This window comes from Apodemus sylvaticus, chromosome 11 (genome assembly GCF_947179515.1).
Source record: "Apodemus sylvaticus chromosome 11, mApoSyl1.1, whole genome shotgun sequence".
In the NCBI taxonomy this organism is placed as follows: Eukaryota; Metazoa; Chordata; class Mammalia; order Rodentia; family Muridae; genus Apodemus; species Apodemus sylvaticus.
Window position 1 is genome coordinate 76,729,996 of NC_067482.1, and position 17,106 is coordinate 76,747,101.

General features: G+C 49.3%; 1 protein-coding gene across 1 annotated transcript in view; it reads right to left on the reverse strand.

The window, feature by feature from the left end:
* The window catches only part of Cfap99 (cilia and flagella associated protein 99), a 30,096-nt gene that overhangs the window by 6,831 nt on the left and 6,159 nt on the right, over positions 1 to 17,106 (reverse strand). Inside the window, exons 4-10 of the mRNA XM_052199418.1 lie at positions 14,698 to 14,810; positions 12,893 to 13,070; positions 10,547 to 10,627; positions 10,277 to 10,351; positions 8,986 to 9,057; positions 8,681 to 8,769; positions 5,954 to 6,158 (exon numbers count right to left, since the gene is read on the reverse strand). Coding sequence (XP_052055378.1) covers positions 5,954 to 6,158; positions 8,681 to 8,769; positions 8,986 to 9,057; positions 10,277 to 10,351; positions 10,547 to 10,627; positions 12,893 to 13,070; positions 14,698 to 14,810 — 813 coding nt within the window. The remainder of the gene's footprint in view (positions 1 to 5,953; positions 6,159 to 8,680; positions 8,770 to 8,985; positions 9,058 to 10,276; positions 10,352 to 10,546; positions 10,628 to 12,892; positions 13,071 to 14,697; positions 14,811 to 17,106) is intronic.

The following is a 17,106-nucleotide window of genomic DNA, read 5'->3' on the forward strand; positions in this document are numbered from 1 at the left end:
CATCCATCCATCCAGCCAGCCAGCCACATACACACGCTAAAAAGATTACTGTTGATGGGCGTGGTGGCACACGCCTTTAATCACAGCACTTGGGAGGCAGAGGCAGGAAGATCTCTTAAGTTTGAGGTAAATAGCCTGGTTTATAGAACAAGTTCCAGGATGGCCAGGGTTACGCAGAGAAACCCTGTCTCAAAGACAAACAAAATGATCATTTTTATACCATGATTTTAAATATATCTTTTGCACACTTGTTGATAGAGTTCCTGATATTGGCCACCGTGGAAGAGAGCAGAGCTTGCACTCAGTATTGGCCCACATGGGGAGGCACAGGGGCTTGCTGGAGAATCATCAGGTCATTTTTAAAGACAATGTCTCCCTGTGTAGTCTAAGCTGATCTCAAAGTTCTAACCTTCCTGCCTCAGCCTCCTGTGTGGCGAAGCTGCAGGTGTGCATTGCCACACCTGGTTAATAACTGGGTCTTAACACAGAAAATCAAGATAAGCCCAAGCATCTTATCTCTCGATATAAAAAGGGGCTCTGGAGCAGTGCAAACATCAGAAATAAGCCAGAGGGCACCTGTGGCCAGGTGGGAGTAAAGGGACCTTGTATCGAACAAGAAGCTGCAGTTGCTTACCACATGCTAGAATTGTAAAAAACAAAACAAAACAAAACAAAGCCATCAGTACAGTGCACAAGAAAAATCAAATTCAATTTTATTTTCAAATATTCATCTAATGTGCCTATCATTAGGCAAACATTTTAGCTGTAGGAATGAATGTGTGCATTGGGCATACTCGGAACCAACGGCAAGACCCCTGGGCATGCACAGTTTGGCTAGCAAGGCATTCACCCACCGACGCTGATGGCCACAGTTCTGGGTCGGGGATGACAGCCTCCTGTGACCTGACTGTGAAGACAGTTATGTTGACTAGGTTCAGGGTTTGCTCACAGTCCTCAGGGTTGGCTCGATGTCACCCTCACGGGGTACTCTCATCCTTGGGTTCTACCTGTGGCCACTCACTCATAAAACCTCTGGGTGACAGGAGAGACACTGTCAGGTTACCCAGACTGAAGAGGCTGCAAAGATTCCTGCCTGTGGCCAGGAAGACACAGGTAAGGCAGTCACTCCTGACTCGGTGCCTAGAAAGACAGATGGAGCAGCCACTTGGCAACCACTCTTGATGCAACACCTACATGATAGACCTTTCTTGGGTTACTTGTCAAATATGGTGCTATAGGATGGGACAGTAAAGCCAGCTAGTGTAAAGGTAGAGGTGACTGTTGAGGGAAGAGGTGACTTCACTAGTCACCAAGGCCCAACCTCCCTGCATTGCATCCATGGAAAAGCACAGGTGAGTGGGACCTGAGTGCTACTTCCTTCCCAACACTGCTTTCCCACCACTAGACTCTTTGGGCTGCTCTTTGTCCACAGTTAAGGAGATATGTATGGAAATAACTAGAACCCTGGCCTGAGCAGGAATGACATCCCCTCCCCCCCCCCCCCACGGCTACTAGAGGCCACCTAGGGAGCCTGGATTTTGACACTTACCTGTTGAAACAGAGGTGCCTTTCCTGCCTGCCAGAGTGGTATGGGGGAGCCAGGCAAAATGGGAGATTAAATGTGTTCCACAGTCTCATTTTATCATGCCCCAAATGCTCAGGTGTCAGTGAAATGCCACTTAATGCACTGAGACCCAGAGCAGTCTTAAAATAAACAAGGAGATAGTGAATAGATTTCAACAGTAAGGTGACAGATGTTAGGGTGTGCTTGAGATAAAACAGTCTCAGCAAAAGAAAAACAAAACAAAACAAACCAAAACAAAAACCCTTAGCAAATAGAAAACATGTGAAAAACCAAATAGACATTTTAGCATGGAAAAACAAATTCTCTGTAGTGTTGTCTACAATCTGAAACGTTCCCACACACTTCTGTCTGAATGTTTGGTGACACTGTTTTGAGAAGTTTTAGAGTCTTTAAGACTGTGGCCTAGCAGTCAGGCGGTGGTGGCGCACGCCTGTAATCCCAGCACTCTGGGAGGCAGAGGCAGGTGGATTTCTGAGTTTGAGGCCAGCCTGATCTACAGAGTGAGTTCCAGGACAGCTAGGGCTACACAGAGAAACCCTGTCTCAAGAAAACAAAAAACAAACAAATGAAGTTAATTATGTAGGTATTTTGTTATAGTAATAGAAAAACAGCTAATTCATACACACACACACACACATACACACACACACACACACACACACACACATACACAGTATTTTGAACAACTATTTTTAAAAACTAGGTATGGTGATACAGGTCTTTAATCCCAGCAGTTGGGAGGTAGAGGTAAGTGGCTCTTTGTGAGTCTGAGACCAGCTTGGTCTAAAAAGAAAGTTCCAGGCCAGGCAGGGCTACATAATAACCCCAAAGAGAAGTGACCGCCTTGGCTCCCTAGTGCTGCTGCGACTTCCAGGCTTCTTGGCACCATGCCCCTTGTTGAGCTGCTGGGTTTTGTCTGTGATGTTGTCTTGCTGTGGGTTCTGTATGTGGTGGGCACTTGAGAAGAATGTGGGGTCTTGGTGGGGGTCTATGAAATCCATCTCTTTTGGCTGAGTATCAGTACTATTGAGTTTTATTCATTTGCTAATTTTCTGTCAAGTTGGTCTGTGCACTGAAATTTATTCACCAACCAATATTGGAGTAGTGTGAAGATGTGTCTCTGTCTCTGTCCTTCCTTGACTGCCAAGGGTACCTTTTTTTTTTTTTTTTTTTTTTTTGGATTTTTCGAAACAGGGTTTCTCTGTGTAGCCCTGACTGTCCTGGAACTCACTCTGTAGACTAGGCTGGCCTCAAACTCAGAAATCTGCCTGCCTCTGCCTCCCAAGTGCTGGGATTAAAGGTGTGTCACCCCTGCCCGCGCCGAGGGTACCTTCTGATTGGCTAAAATAAAAAGCCTATGCAGGTGTGGGAAGAATAGCCACTGAGATGCAGAGGAAGTTGAATGTATGAAACTGAGGAGAGGGAACCAGCCATGTGGCAGAACTTAGAATAAATGGGATTAATAATAATTAATAATAATGGAAAACAATAAAATCAAATTACATGCTATTGGGAAATAAGCCTAGATTAAGGCCTTGGCTATCTATCTATCTATCTATCTATCTATCTATCTATCTATCTATCTATCTATCTATCTATCTAATGGTGCAGGTAGAAACTTTGTCCTAAAAAATGAAGATGGAAAGCCCATACAATGGCACAGTGGGTAAAGGCACTTGCATCTTAAGCCTAACCACCTGAGTTTGGTCCCTGCAACTACATAGAGGTAGACGGAGAGAACAGACTCCACAAACATGTCTTCTAACCTTTCTATGCCTGCTGGGGCACATCCCTTTGCCTGAAATAATTATAGAGAAGTGAAAATTTAAAAAAAGTGATTAAAACAAAAAACAAACAAACAAACAAACAAACAAAGCCGGGAGGTGGTGGCGCACGCCTGTAATCCCAGCACTCTGGGAGGCAGAGGCAGGCGGATTTCTGAGTTCTAGGCCAGCCTGGTCTACAGAATGAGCTCCAGGACAGCCAGGGCTATACAGAGAAACCCTGTCTCGAAAAAACCAAAATCCAAAAAAACAAAAACAAAACAAAACAAAAAACAAACAAACAAAAAAAAGTGATTGAGGAAAGGATAGTCACCATCGACCTCTGACCTCTACATGCATATATGTATGCACAGGCCCCTGTATCCACGGGTACATAAACTCATATTAGCAAGGATATATAAGCCACACACATACCATACACGTAACACACATGTACAAAAAAAACAACAGGAAATTTAATATAGCTATAAACATTGATAATATGATGGGATTCTGAAAAAACCTTCAGTAATCCGTAGGAAGGTAAGAAAAAGAAAACAGAAAAAAGCCCGGCAGTGGTGGCACACACCTTTAATTCCAGCACTTGGGAGGCAGAGGCAGGCGGATTTCTGAGTTCGAGGCCAGCCTGGTCTACAGAGTGAGTTCTAGGACAGTCAGGGCTACACAGAGAAATCCTGTCTTGAAAAACAAAACAAGAAAAAACAAAAAAAGAAGGAAGGAAGGAAGGAAGGAAGGAAGGAAGGAAGGAAGGAAGGAAGGAAGGAAAGAAAACAGAAAAGAAAAAGAAGCAGTCCACTGAGATGGCTCAGTGGGTGAAGTGCTGTACACAGACCTGATGTGATTTCAGACTTCAGAATCTCACAAGGCAGTAGGAGATAACCAACTCCTGAGAGTTATTCCCTGACCTTTACACACATGCTGTGCAAAATAACCAAATAATGGCAGACAAGCTCTACCAAAATAATTAGTATCTGTACATACTAATTAATAGATTGGAAAACAAGATTAAAAACACAAAACACAAAAAATCTACAGGAAACTCATTCCAAATATGCTAGAAGGTAAAAGCCAAAGGATGGAGAATATGCATTGTGCTAGAGCCTACTCCTTTGGGATTCCAGCATGTACTCAAGACCAGCTGAGACACATAGCCTCCTCAACTAAACAACTACTGGTTTCTTGGACTTTCCAATAGTAGTCAGCCATGGTTAGACTAGCAGGATGACAGCCTGAAAGCCATTATAATAAATTCCCTTATAGCCAGCAAACTAGCTAGACAGACAGACATTCTATCAGTTCTGTTCCTTTAGAGAATTCTGACTAATACAAACAGGGTCTCAATATGTAGCCCTGGCTGGTCTGCAACTCACTATGTAGACCAGGATGGCCTTGAATTCACAGAGATCTACCTGTCTCTCTCTCCTGAGTGCTGAGATGAAAGGTCTGTGCCACCACACCCAACAGTAGGGATTACAAAAGAGATATATTACATATTTCTAAATTTGATGACTTAGTGAAATGGATCAAGTCCTCAAAATATGCAAAGTGTCACAACAACTCAGCAAAAAAATTGTTTTGAAGAGTTCTATAACTGTTAAGCATGAAAACGTGTGTGTGTGTGTGTGTGTGTGTGTGTGTGTGTTTACTCTCCAGTCTACACTTGAACCTCCTGTCTGACCCTCACAAGTGCTGAACTGAGTCTAGCTATGAACCACCACATCTTGCTAAATGAAATGTCTTTTTTTCTATTTATTTGTATTTTTTTCTTTACAGTGACAGGAACTGAACCTAGGATATGGCACTCTGCTTCTGAACTACATCTCCAGTGGAATGGAATTTGTATAAAACTTTCAAGAGAGAAATATTCTGCTGAGAGTTTAACATTGTAGCCCAGCACGTCCCTCTAATGCACATAGCTTTGTCCCAGTACCAAACAAAGCAAAACAAAGTTAATAAAGAATGAGAACGCAGGGTCTGGAGAGATGGCTCAGTGGTTGAGAGTACTGACTGTTCTTCTGAAGGTCCTGAGTTCAAATCCCAGCAACCACATGGGGGCTCACGACCATCTGTGGTGGGATTGGGGGCTCACGACCATCTGTGGTGGGATCTGACGCTCTCTTCTGTAGTGTCTGAAGACAGCTACAGTGTATTTACATATAATAAATAAATAAATCTTAAAAAAAAAGAATGAGAAAGTAAGCCCTAAAGTTGAATATAAACATAAATAAGTGAGTCTATTCAAAGAGGTAGTGTGAATGACCTGCAAGTGCAGCCTTTGAGCTCTGGTTCTCAGAGGGACATATCCAAGGAGAGACAAAGCTGAAACCATTGGCCATGGGTGGCCCCTTTGCACTAGCACAAGTGCCACTCAGCCCAGTTAACATGAAACTCCCTGGCTGTTTAGATAGGGACAAAGAAACCATGTCTCTCTGTAGGTCTTTGGAGGTGATCACCTGGGGCCACTGCTGCTGCCAGGCTGTGGCCAGACATAGCATAGGTGCATAATTTCTCTGCAGACCATAGCTCATGACTCTTGGAAGTCACATGTGGCCACTCCTGGCCACTCCTACACAGTGCACATCACCTCTTCCTTCTGCCGGTCAGCCTTCTGCTTGTTTTCCTGCATGAGGGTCTTCCGGGCCAAGATGGCCTCCTCGTGGCTCAGCTTCCCCTGCAGCCGCCGGCACTCGCCTGCAGCTAGCTGCTCCTCCAGGTCCTTTGCCTGCATCTTCTTCTGCCACTCAAGGAACACAGAGAAGTCTCCAGCTCCATCCACAAGTTTATCAACTCTGGGGAAAGAAGGACAGAGAGGCAGCTAGGTTTCCTCCTGTGATCAGGACCACTAGGAGGCCGCCAGCCCTTCTCTCAGGAATGGACTGCCTCAAAGAGCATTCACTTACCACACCACTCATCCCCAAGCATCACCTACCTATGTCTAACTGCCAGTCTCTCCTGTGTACCCACTCACCCACCCACCAGTCATCTCCTTGCCCTCCCTTCATCCACTTCTCTGGCTGTTCTTGCTCTGTCTGTCTGTCTGTCTATCCACTTACTATCCCTGTCCACACTTCCTTGTTCATATACTCATCTTTCCAATCAGCCATCTGAGCTCCCTACCACAGCCCACCTTGTAGACATGAAAGGATACTCATGAGTGGGGTCCAAGAAGCAAGAACAAAAATAAAACAACAACAACAACAGCAGCAAATCTATTTGAGGATTGCAATTGGCATCTTGAGATGGACGGTATGGAGGTCAGAGCTTTTGGCCTAAGATATTTAACATCCCCTCTGGGAAGAAGGTGACCCAGCAGAAATGAATAAGAAGATACCCAGTTGCTGTTCATTGCTGCAACATGGCTGCGGGCTGGTGAGGAGAAATCATATATCCTCGTTTGGGATGGTGTTACTGAGTGAAAGCATGAGATAAACAGTAGGATTAGGCTGTGTTCACTTACTCTGGAAGATTTGGAGTTCCTCGTTCTCTATAAATGAGGATGGACCAAGGAAAAGCCACTTGCTAGTCTAGATTTGCTGGCTGTGGTCTACACTAGCACAGTGCCTGATTCCAAGATTCCAAGGAAAGGCCCAGGTAGGTGATGGAATGAACTGAGGCGTTACAGAACAAGAAAGATTCAATACTGTTTCACTCTCACGAGAGGCTCAGAGCAAGAAGTGTCACCTTCCTCGAGTTACTCGACTTACACCTTACTCTAGATGGCGAGGCTGTGTGAACTGAGCCACTCCTACTCTGGAACTGGCCTAACAGAGCCTGAAAGTCCTGGGAGATGTTCATGACAGAACCAGAGAACAGTTAACTGTTATAGGCAAAAATCTTCTGGGTCTTGGACCCTTTTCCTATAAGGGATTTATGTTCAAAATGGGGGGAGGTGAAGCGTGAAGCTGTCAGATGTGGCTGCTTGTCTGACTGCTAGCTGGCCACTCCTGGGTAGCTTTGGGTGGGGCAGGCTCCCAGAAAGACCCAGACAAACCGGGATCCGAGTGCAGAGGGCACGACAGCTGAGCTGATTCCCCTTGGTCAGCATTGCAATCAACCACTTCTACCTCTGAGGTCTCCACAAAATGCAAGCACCAAGATTCGAGTGAGCTCTCGGACAGATGGCTCAGCAGGATCGAGGATCTTGGAGGGTGGTAACACTGGATAGCATAGGAAGGCACCTCCCTATATTCTCTCCTATAGGCTCTATGCATCTCTCCATCAGCATCAGTCATAATATCTCTTACAATAAACTAGTAAGTGTATGTAAATATGTTCTGTGAGCTGCTCTAGAGAGCTAATCAAGCCCCAGGAGGGGACTTGGAACCCTGATTCATAACCCAGAGGTGAAGAGGGAGCCAGCTGGGAACTGTAATGATTATCTTCAGGGAGGGGGTCTTAGGGATGCAGCCTCACACCCAAGAGGTTTGGTGCTGTCTCCAGAGGCTACTGAGCTGCTGTCCACTCGAAGTTTGCTGACTTGTGGGGAGAAATGTGTGACAGAGACCTTGGGGAAATTGAGGTGGTTTTGCTTGTTTATTTTGAGACAATCTCTTGCTGCAGCTCAAGCTAGCCTAGAAATCTCCATCCTCCTGTCTTACCCTTCAGAGAGCTAAGATTAACATGTGGCTCACCAGCCAGGCAGGGGTGGTGCACACCTTTAATCCCAGCACTCAGGAGGGTCTACAGAGTGAGGTCCAGCACAGCTTGTGTTATACAGAGACCCTGTCCAAAAAGAAGAGGAGGAGGAGGAGCAGGAGGAGGAGGAAGAGGAGGAGAAAGAAGAAGAAGAAGAAGAAGAAGAAGAAGAAGAAGAAGAAGAAGAAGAAGAAGAAGAAGAAGAAGAAGAAGAAGAAGAAGAAGAAAAGAAAAAGAAAAAAAGGGCAGTGGTGGCACACACCTTTAATCCCAGCACTTGGGAGGCAGAGGCAGGTGGATTTCTGAGTTTGAGGCCAGCCTGGTCTTCAGAGTGAGTTCCAGGATAGCCAGTGCTATAAAGAGAAACCCTGTCATGTAAAACCAAAAAGAAAGAAAGAAAGAAAGAGAGAGAGAGAGAGAGAGAGAGAAGAAAGAAGGAAGGAAGAAAGAAAGAAAGAGAAAGAAAGAGAAAGAGAAAGAAAGAGAAAAAAAAAGCAAGCAAGCAAACAAACAAACCAAAGGACCAGCATGCCACACCCTGGCCTTGCTTACATATTCCTCAGCATTATCAGCGCTGCTCCCTCCTCTCCACTGAGCAACCTAGTGACAGGATCTTACTCAGGCTTTTCTCTTGAGAGTGGACGGGAAAGAGTTAGAAACTCCAGCTGCCCCTCACCTCTGCAGCTCCTTCTCCACCTGCCGCTGGTATAAGGCCCCTTCTCGAAGGATGGCGGCTGTGTTCAGCTTGACTGGGACATTGTTAGGCTGTGGCAGAAGGGAGGGATGGATGGTAGGCGGTTCAGGAGCACGTATCCTGCTATCAGCTCTCAAGGCCTTCCGTGTCCCCCACCTAGGCATTTCTCTCTGCTTCAAGGGTGAAGCTGCCCTGAGGACCTCCACCTCCCACTCTCAGAACCTTCCTTGGGTAAGGCAGGTGGAAAGGCCCAAGGTGAGGCCTGCAGGACCAGGAGACCCTTTCACCTTGTAGAAGGTCAGATTTGGAGTCCTGTGTATGCGGGGTACAGACTGATGCCACAGCTGCTTCTCCGTGTCCTGCAAATCAGGCAAGGGTAGTCTGGCACCCGGGCCTCCTCAGAACCCCTGGAACGGTCACCGACTCCTCCCCTCTGTCCCCACTCTAGCTCCCCATGCACGTGTGTCTACCCTGCCCCCACAGCATATCATTCTGTCTTCCAGTATACTCTAAGCCTTGCTAGGGTGTTGGACTTCCTGGACAGGAACATGGAAAGAAAACGGAGAACCAGACCTAGGTACAGAAGCCCCTAGATAGGATGGCCTCCTCGGGATTCAGTATCCTTTTCCTCGGTTATCCCTCAGGGCTGAGGGTTTTTGTTATTGTTTTTTAAGATTTATTTTATTATATGTAAGTACACTGTAGCTGTCTTCAGACACCACAGAGGAGGGCATCAGATCTCATTATGGATGCTTGTGAGCCACCATGTGGTTGCTGGGATTTGATCTCAGGACCTTCGGAAGAGCAGACAGTGCTCTTGACCGCTGAGCCATCTCTCCAGCCCCAGGGCTGAGCTTTTGCTGGCCACATTCCCTTTTCTTGGGCTGAATGACTGCCCCTGCCTCCTGTTGTCCCTTGATGAAGGTTGGGGAAACCTTAAGTTCCCGTGTGGAAGGACAGTCTTTAAAGGCAGCCATCACAACCCCAAGCTTGATCCTGACTGGAGAGCAGAGCCCAGGCACTACACGATAGATCCTGTGTGGATTAGCTACCCTAAGTGACCCTGCTCCTAAGTGAGTTTCTCTGGAGGACAACTCTTCTTTGTATTGGTCCCTGGTCACCTTTATTTTATTTTATTTTTAAGACAGAAACTCAATATGTCAACCAGGCTGGCCTCAAACTTAAAAAGATGGAGTTAAAGCCGTACACCTCTACACCCAGCCTTTCTTGTCTTTCTGTTTAGGTCTGAGGAGATGAGTCAGTGGATAAAGGCACGTGCTGCTGAGCCCAAGGCCGAGTTCAGTCTCTAGGACCCATAGGGCGGTGGAGACCCTGTTAATGTAAGCTGTTCTCCAACCTCCACTAGAGTGCTGGGGCGCATGAGGCTTCAAGGCAAGGATGATCCTTCTGTTTCTACTTCTGTGCTAGGATGGTAGGCATCGGTCACCATACCAGGTTTACGTTATGCTGGGGATCAAACCCAAGGCTTCATGAGTGCCAGCCCCTACCAATGGAACTACATCCTCAGCCCCAGAAGGTAGGAGAAAAAAATACTACGACGACGAAGCTCGGCATTACCTGTGCTTGCGGCTCCCGCTGCACCCGGGGCATGGCACACCGCAGCTCTTCCATGTTTGCTTTCAGCAGCAGCTCCTGCCGTGACAACACGCTGTTCTTCCCCTACCAGCTGCAACCCAGGGGCCTCAGACCATTGTGTGTGTGTGTGGGGGGGGGGAGGCGGGGGTTAATGGGAGAATGCATGCGCTGTCTAAGGCCCCCAAAACTTCTCCCCTTCCTCTTAACAGCCCGATGGGGGTCTGTAGGGAGACAGGGGTCCCACATGGCCACCTCAGCTGTCCGGCGGTTGTATGTCTTGATCATCTGCAGAAGTTTCTGCTCCTTGGGCTCCTGATAGGTACTCTTAGGGACCTGGTGGAGTGGCAAAGGGAGCAGGTCTGTGCTTAGTGACCATAGTAGAGAAGGTCAGAGCGGCAGCAGACAGGGGTCTAGGGTTGAGTTTGGGATGAGGTGGACAGAGGGAGCTGTGAGGCCAGGGACTGAGGGCACGCCATTAGTATGGATGAGATGGCTAGGGTAGTCAAGGGGTAGGGGAGGCAGCCAGCTCTTAGGATGCAAGGGGTAGGCAGAGGGTCTGAGAGTGTCATTCATGGTTTTATAAAAAGTTAGCTGCCTGTGAAGGGACCTTAAGACTTTGGTCCTCTCATAGGAGATTCCCAATGTCCCTATAGTAGCTGTGTCCATCAGGGACAGGTGAGGGGCCATCTGGTCACTCTTGAGGCCGAGATTCCTGAACCTGTCCCCCTAATTCTTGCCTTCTTCTCTGCATATTTTACAGATACAGCCAACTCAACTCTTACAAACCTAAAGCCCCCGCCTCCCTCCAACTGTCCTGTCCCCAGGCTGGATGCGTCTCCCTGGAGACCTTGGTGCTGTCTTTTTACTACCCACACTAAGGCCTCTTTCTCTGTGGCTGTGTTCCTCACATCCATAGCCATCTCCAGTCCTGTGCACCTGTCTACCTGCTTCAAAATGTTCCACAAAGGGCCTGTTTTCTTGGCTTCTTTCTTCCTGACAGCCAGAAGGAGGTGTGTGGGTCCCAGCCTACCTGATTGTACGTCCTGTCCCTGCTCCTCACAGGTGGTATGTCATCTCTCGCCTCCCTCCCTACCTCAGAGCATGGAAGGCCTGGGGCTAGCACATATTCTTGGCTCATATTCAGGAGGGGAAAGGGAGTCCTGGCCACAGGTCCGAGCATGGAGGGTTCTGGGTATAGGGTTAGCAAGTACAGACGTGAGCTCAGGGAAGCTGTCCTAGTGAGGGGACGAGAGGAACTGTTCCTCAGCCAAACAGAGCAAACAGAGAGGCGGCTGGCAGGACTGGTTTTTGAGGAATTGGCAGTAGAAACATCAGAGACCCTGCAGATGGGGTAACTGTGGAGTTGCTTAGCAACAAAGCCCTGGTGACCTATCTGATTTCTCATCATCTGTCCACTACCCATATCGCCGCTTATCCATCTACCATCCCACAAGTATTTACCGGACATCCTCTCTAAGCCACGACTTCACCACCTGTTTTGGGAATACGGTACAAATAAAATGGACGAAGCGCCAGATGATGAGCAGACCCACACACTGAAAACAGTAGCTCAAGCTAGGGGAAAAGGCGGGTCAAGAAGAAGAAAACTGAGCAGGGACTCAGCAGAGCTGAGGCCTTGTGAAAAACTTGTGGAATGAGAAATGTTCAGTGAGACTGAAAGACAGAAGAGCCGGAATGAGAGGCAGGTCCTCCAGCGCCTCCCCTCACGCCCCTCTAGTCCTTCATCCTATGAGGACCAGGCTGACCTAGGAGGGCTACATCAGTGCTTGTGAGAATCCACAGCCTAGTCAGGACTTGGCACCCAGAAAGATGGTGAGCAGTTCAAGCAGGCATGAGGCCTGAGCTGGACCAATCAGATAGTTCCTGCCCCTATATACTCTTTCCTGTCCTCGACAATGCACAGCGTAGACACAAGGCCTGGATTAATTTCTTTAAAATGAAAATGAGACTAAGTTCGTCTAAAGATGAAATTCACTTACAGAGGAGACTAGGGTGCAGGCAGTCACAGAGAAATGGAGCTGGAATCCTGATCAACCTATACCTGAAGCCTACCTCTACTTTAATACTAGTGCTCTGTTGTCTAGGCCAGTGTGAGCTGCGCTCTTCCGTTCCTTGCAGTTCTGAACATCCTGACTGCCAACTTAGAAACAAACAGGAGCTGAGAGGCTTTCAGCACAGGAGACAGACGTGAGCTTCCTTGAGGAGGAGCTGGCCATTTCTGGGGCTCATGCGGACATGCCTCATTGACCCTGAAAAGCACACACAGCGTGATTTTCAAGTGTACTATCTTATGGGGAGGGTGGGCACCATGGACAATGGTGAACTCCAAGCACAATCCAGACATGTCTGAACCCACGGCCAGACAGTATCCCTCAGCACCTTGTGTGGGTCCAGAATGCAGTGGGCTCTGGCTTCAGCCTCTCTGTGCGCAGGATGTGGGTAGATTGTGGGTTACTGAATGCTCCTGTCTGGTCCCGTACACCCTTGATCCTGGAGAAGCCCTGCCACCCAATGACCTTCACAGCCTGTTCTCCCAGACCAACATCCTGGTGGTGTGGGAAGAAATGCCCAACTCACAGGTCTCGGCTTGGCCATAGTGGGGACAGGCTCAGGCATTGTAATGGCGCGGGGCCTTGGGACAGTCAGGTTGAATTCCTTGGGCACTGTGACTTTGGCCTTGGTCTTCACAACAGGAATTTGATCGGTTGGTACTCCCTCCAGTTGTTTGATCAGCTCCTGGATCTCTGGCTCCCATCTGGAAGCGAAAAGTGGAGAAGGCTATAGAGTCACATCCTTAGCAGGGCACCAAGAAGCCTGCCCCTGGGATCTGGAGGACCACTTGGTTGTCATTCAGGGTGAGGTGACAATGGACAGGTGACTTTCTCACCGACTAGCTTGTGGGTGCAGTTCAACTACACCTCAGTACATACATTAAAGGGAGACCCTTTACACAGATGTGGAAACTGAGGCCATGGGACAGAGGGGCTGGGAGGCTAAAATGTCCCCACTGCAGGGATGCAGGAATCTCTGAGAGTGAGCAGGAACTGGGGTGTGGAGTGAATCCGGGCAGTGCATATGGTGCTGATGACGGCAGCTGGAAGCAGGGAAAGGAATCTGGGAATGGGAGACGGACGTTCAGGAGCTGAACTGTTGATGGCAGGGCGAGGGAACTGTGTGTGTTGGGTGGGTGAGGGTCACTTCCCGCTAAGGGTCCTGTGGAGCAGGAATTGCAGAAGGGTCTTGGTAGGTGGTTCAGAGGTCTATGAACCCTCTTTCACTCTCTAGAACTTGAGTGGACCCAGCCCAGCAGCAGCCTGTTCAGAGTTTCCTCCTGTGGGGCTCATCAAGGGTGGATGCATGACTTGAAATACTTCCTGCCTCATCCCCAGAACCAGGACAACCCAGCGAGAGTGAGGCTGCCACGAGGGTTACCAGCAAGGGGCTGGGCCAGGCCTCCTACTTTAGGGTAGGTATGGGGAAGCAACAGTAGGCTTAGAACGGGGCTGGTCCCAGAGAGGGCTGGGAGGCCTGTGGTAAGTGTGGAACTAGTACACAGCTGCCCCCCCTTTTGGAGTTTGTCCTAACTGCTAACAGTGGGGATCAGTTGGGACAAGGCAACTCTTCTTGGTGAAGAATTAGCTCTGAGGACACTCACTTTGGGGTCACAGCCTCTTAAACACAGTGAGTACACAGTCCACTTGGGTCCAGCCTACTGTCTGCCTGTCCCCAGGAAGACATGATGATGTTCCTTCCTTGTTCTCTCACAAGGCAGATCTGAGAGATCCCCACTTCATATTGTTGTCCCTGCCACAGGCTATGGTAGGTAGATTCACTACATCTCTGACCTCTCACCCTAACCTGGAGCATGATCTAGCCTCTTACAGGGCTTCCATGAGCAGGAAAGGAATGTGGAGACACACCCTGGCATGCTCTGAGGCACCTGGAGTGGACGATTTTCAGAGACCCAAATGCCATAGCCGACCCCACAGCCAACCCCACAGCCGACCCCACAGCTGACCCCACAGCCGACTCCACAGCCGACTCCACAGCTGACCCCACAGCCAACCCCACAGCCGACCCCACAGCTGACTCCACAGCTGACCTCACAGCCGACTCCACAGCCGACCCCACAGCCGACCCCACAGCTGACCCCACAGCTGACTCCACAGCTGACCTCACAGCCGACTCCACAGCCGACCCCACAGCTGACCCCACAGCTGACCCCACAGCTGACCCCACAGCTGACCCCACAGCCGACCCCACAGCTGACCCCACAGCTGACTCCACAGTCGACCCCACAGCCGACCCCACAGCCGACTCCACAGCCGACTCCACAGCTGACCCCACAGCTGACCCCACAGCCGACCCCACAGCCGACCCACCTCATCAGAGGGTCGATCCAGTTCTCCATCACGTGGGCCGTTTCGTAGATGAGGCTCCATTCGTCTTTGATCCATGAGCACAGGTGCAAGGGGTTAAAGAAGAATCTGAGGAACTGAGGTGGAGAAACCCTTAGCAGCCCAGCGGTGGCTCTTCCACCACCCACTGCTGTTCCAGCCCCTCCCAGGGCCAGGACAGACTTGGCACTGTTGTCATGCCCACTGCAGACGGACGTTCATCCAGCTTCCAGGCCCCTTGCTCACTCCTGGGCAAGATGTTGCAGGGAGACATGGAGGGTTGCCTGCCACCCGCCCTGCCCCATTACAGGGCAATCTATAATTCTGGGAGTGATTATTTCCTGTGTCCTGTAAGCCTGCCACTATAGCACTACCAGGGGAGGGTGGGAAAGCCCTCAGACCTAGGAAGGTGAGTTTACACTCAATCCTTCATAGTGAGTGTCTGATCTCAGTACCAGCACTGAGCCTGCATCCTTAGTCAGGGGCTGCCCAGTGTGAGGCCCGTGATGCCTTCAGAGGGCTCAGGCCAGTCCTAGCAGATTACTAGTGCTGCAAGCTTCTGCTGGTGGCTTCCCAGCTTCTGGTCCCCAGATCTGAAGCTTTGGCTCTGAAAGGCACAGGGCTGGTGCCTTCGGCTTTTTAATGGAGTCAGCTGCTGTAGGGAGCTGGAAGGTGCCTTTATACAGGACAGAGCTGTCAGCTGGTCAGGAGGGGCAGGATCCTACGAGGTAGTCCTGCAGTTTGGGGCAGTCTCAGGTCTTCAGTCCCTAACTGAGGGACAACCAGGCTTGAATCCCCTGCAGCTGCTCTTAGAGGGACCTGAGAAGCTGTAAACACACCCTAGCCTAGAGGGGCTTGTCCAGTTTAGAGGATCCCTGAAGACTCTTTGATACAGACCTTCCAAAAGCAATCAGAAGGGATAGTGAAAAGCTAGGGTCACATTTATTCCATTATCCTGTTTGCAGGACCAAGGACTACATATCTGAGCCCAGGACAGCATTGTACTGACACAGTACTTGCAGCTCCTGCTTGGGAGCAGGGAATATATTTGGGGGATGACTTTGGAAGTTCATGACCACGGACAGGACAGTGCTGAGCAGGGTCATGACCATCCCGTGCCTCTGGTCACTACTGCCACACAGGGTGAGCACTGCCCTCAAAAGGTTCATCCTTGCCAGTATCTAGCTTCCTTGTGGCCTGTAACACTGTTCTAGTCTCCACAGAGGCTACTAAGGCCTCCTTCTAGAGCTTTCCACAGCTCCCCGTGGCAGCCTGCCCACTCTCCTCATTTATCCCTGTGGCCTCTCCCACCTTCTTGGCCCCTGGCCACAGTCAGTGTCCTTTCACCCTTTTCTAATCTCTCAGCTGTCAGCCTTGGCCCCTGAAGGTGAAACTGGCCTCTACAGCTGCCCTCTGGGGTCTCCACCTCCTTCATGCTGGCCCAATCCATTTGGACACATCCTATCTATTTTTTTCTTCTTTCTATTTCCTCATTCCTCCCCACAGGCACACAGCAGCATCTTAGCAGGGTAGAAGCCACCGTTCTCATTGGGATGTGGTGGGGCGCTATTAGAGACCCTGCAAGAGTGGGGAATGGGGCTACCCGTGGGTCTCAGAAAGCCCTCTGATTTGGGAGGAGGGCTAGGAGATGGTTCTCTTAAGAGCATGTACCGCTTTTACAAAAGACCAGAGTTCAGTTCTCAGAACCTATGTCAAGTGGTACACAATCGCCTGCAACTCTAACTCCAGTGGTACTTCTAGCTTTTCCAGCTGAGGTTTTAGAGTGTATCCTCTGTGGAAGCCACAGATGGAGAAACTGCCTTCCAAACAACCTAGGCCTGACATGCTTATATCTATATCAGCCCTCAACGCAGCAACAGCACTTAAGGCAGGCCACACTGTTGCCAACAGCGGATCTCCATCTTCACCTGGCTTCTTGCTGATCTCTGACGCAGGCTGAGGGTCCCTAGTGGGCATGGTGTATGGAGTGGGCATGGTATATGGAGTGGGCATGGTGTATGGAGTGGGCATGGTATATGGAGTGGGCATGGTGTATGGAGTGGGCATGGTATATGGAGTGGGCATGGCGTATGGAGTGGGCATGGTGTATGGAGTGGGCATGGCGTATGGAGTGGGCGGTGGGAAGGCCTTGTGCTGGTCAGCATTCCACCTCTGCAGCCTTGATCCTCGAGCTTTCTTTCTTTCTGGACCTCGCTCAGGCTAAGGGATTATTATACAGCCAAGCTTAAGCTTCAGTCTTTCTCTTTTTTTCATTCTTAACTTTGACACAGTGACTCAGGCTTGCCCTCCTCTCTTAGCCTCCCAAGCAGCTGGGATTACAGGCCACAAGGCCTGGCTCCCATGAAGGTTTTGTGGGCTGTTGTCATGAGTCTC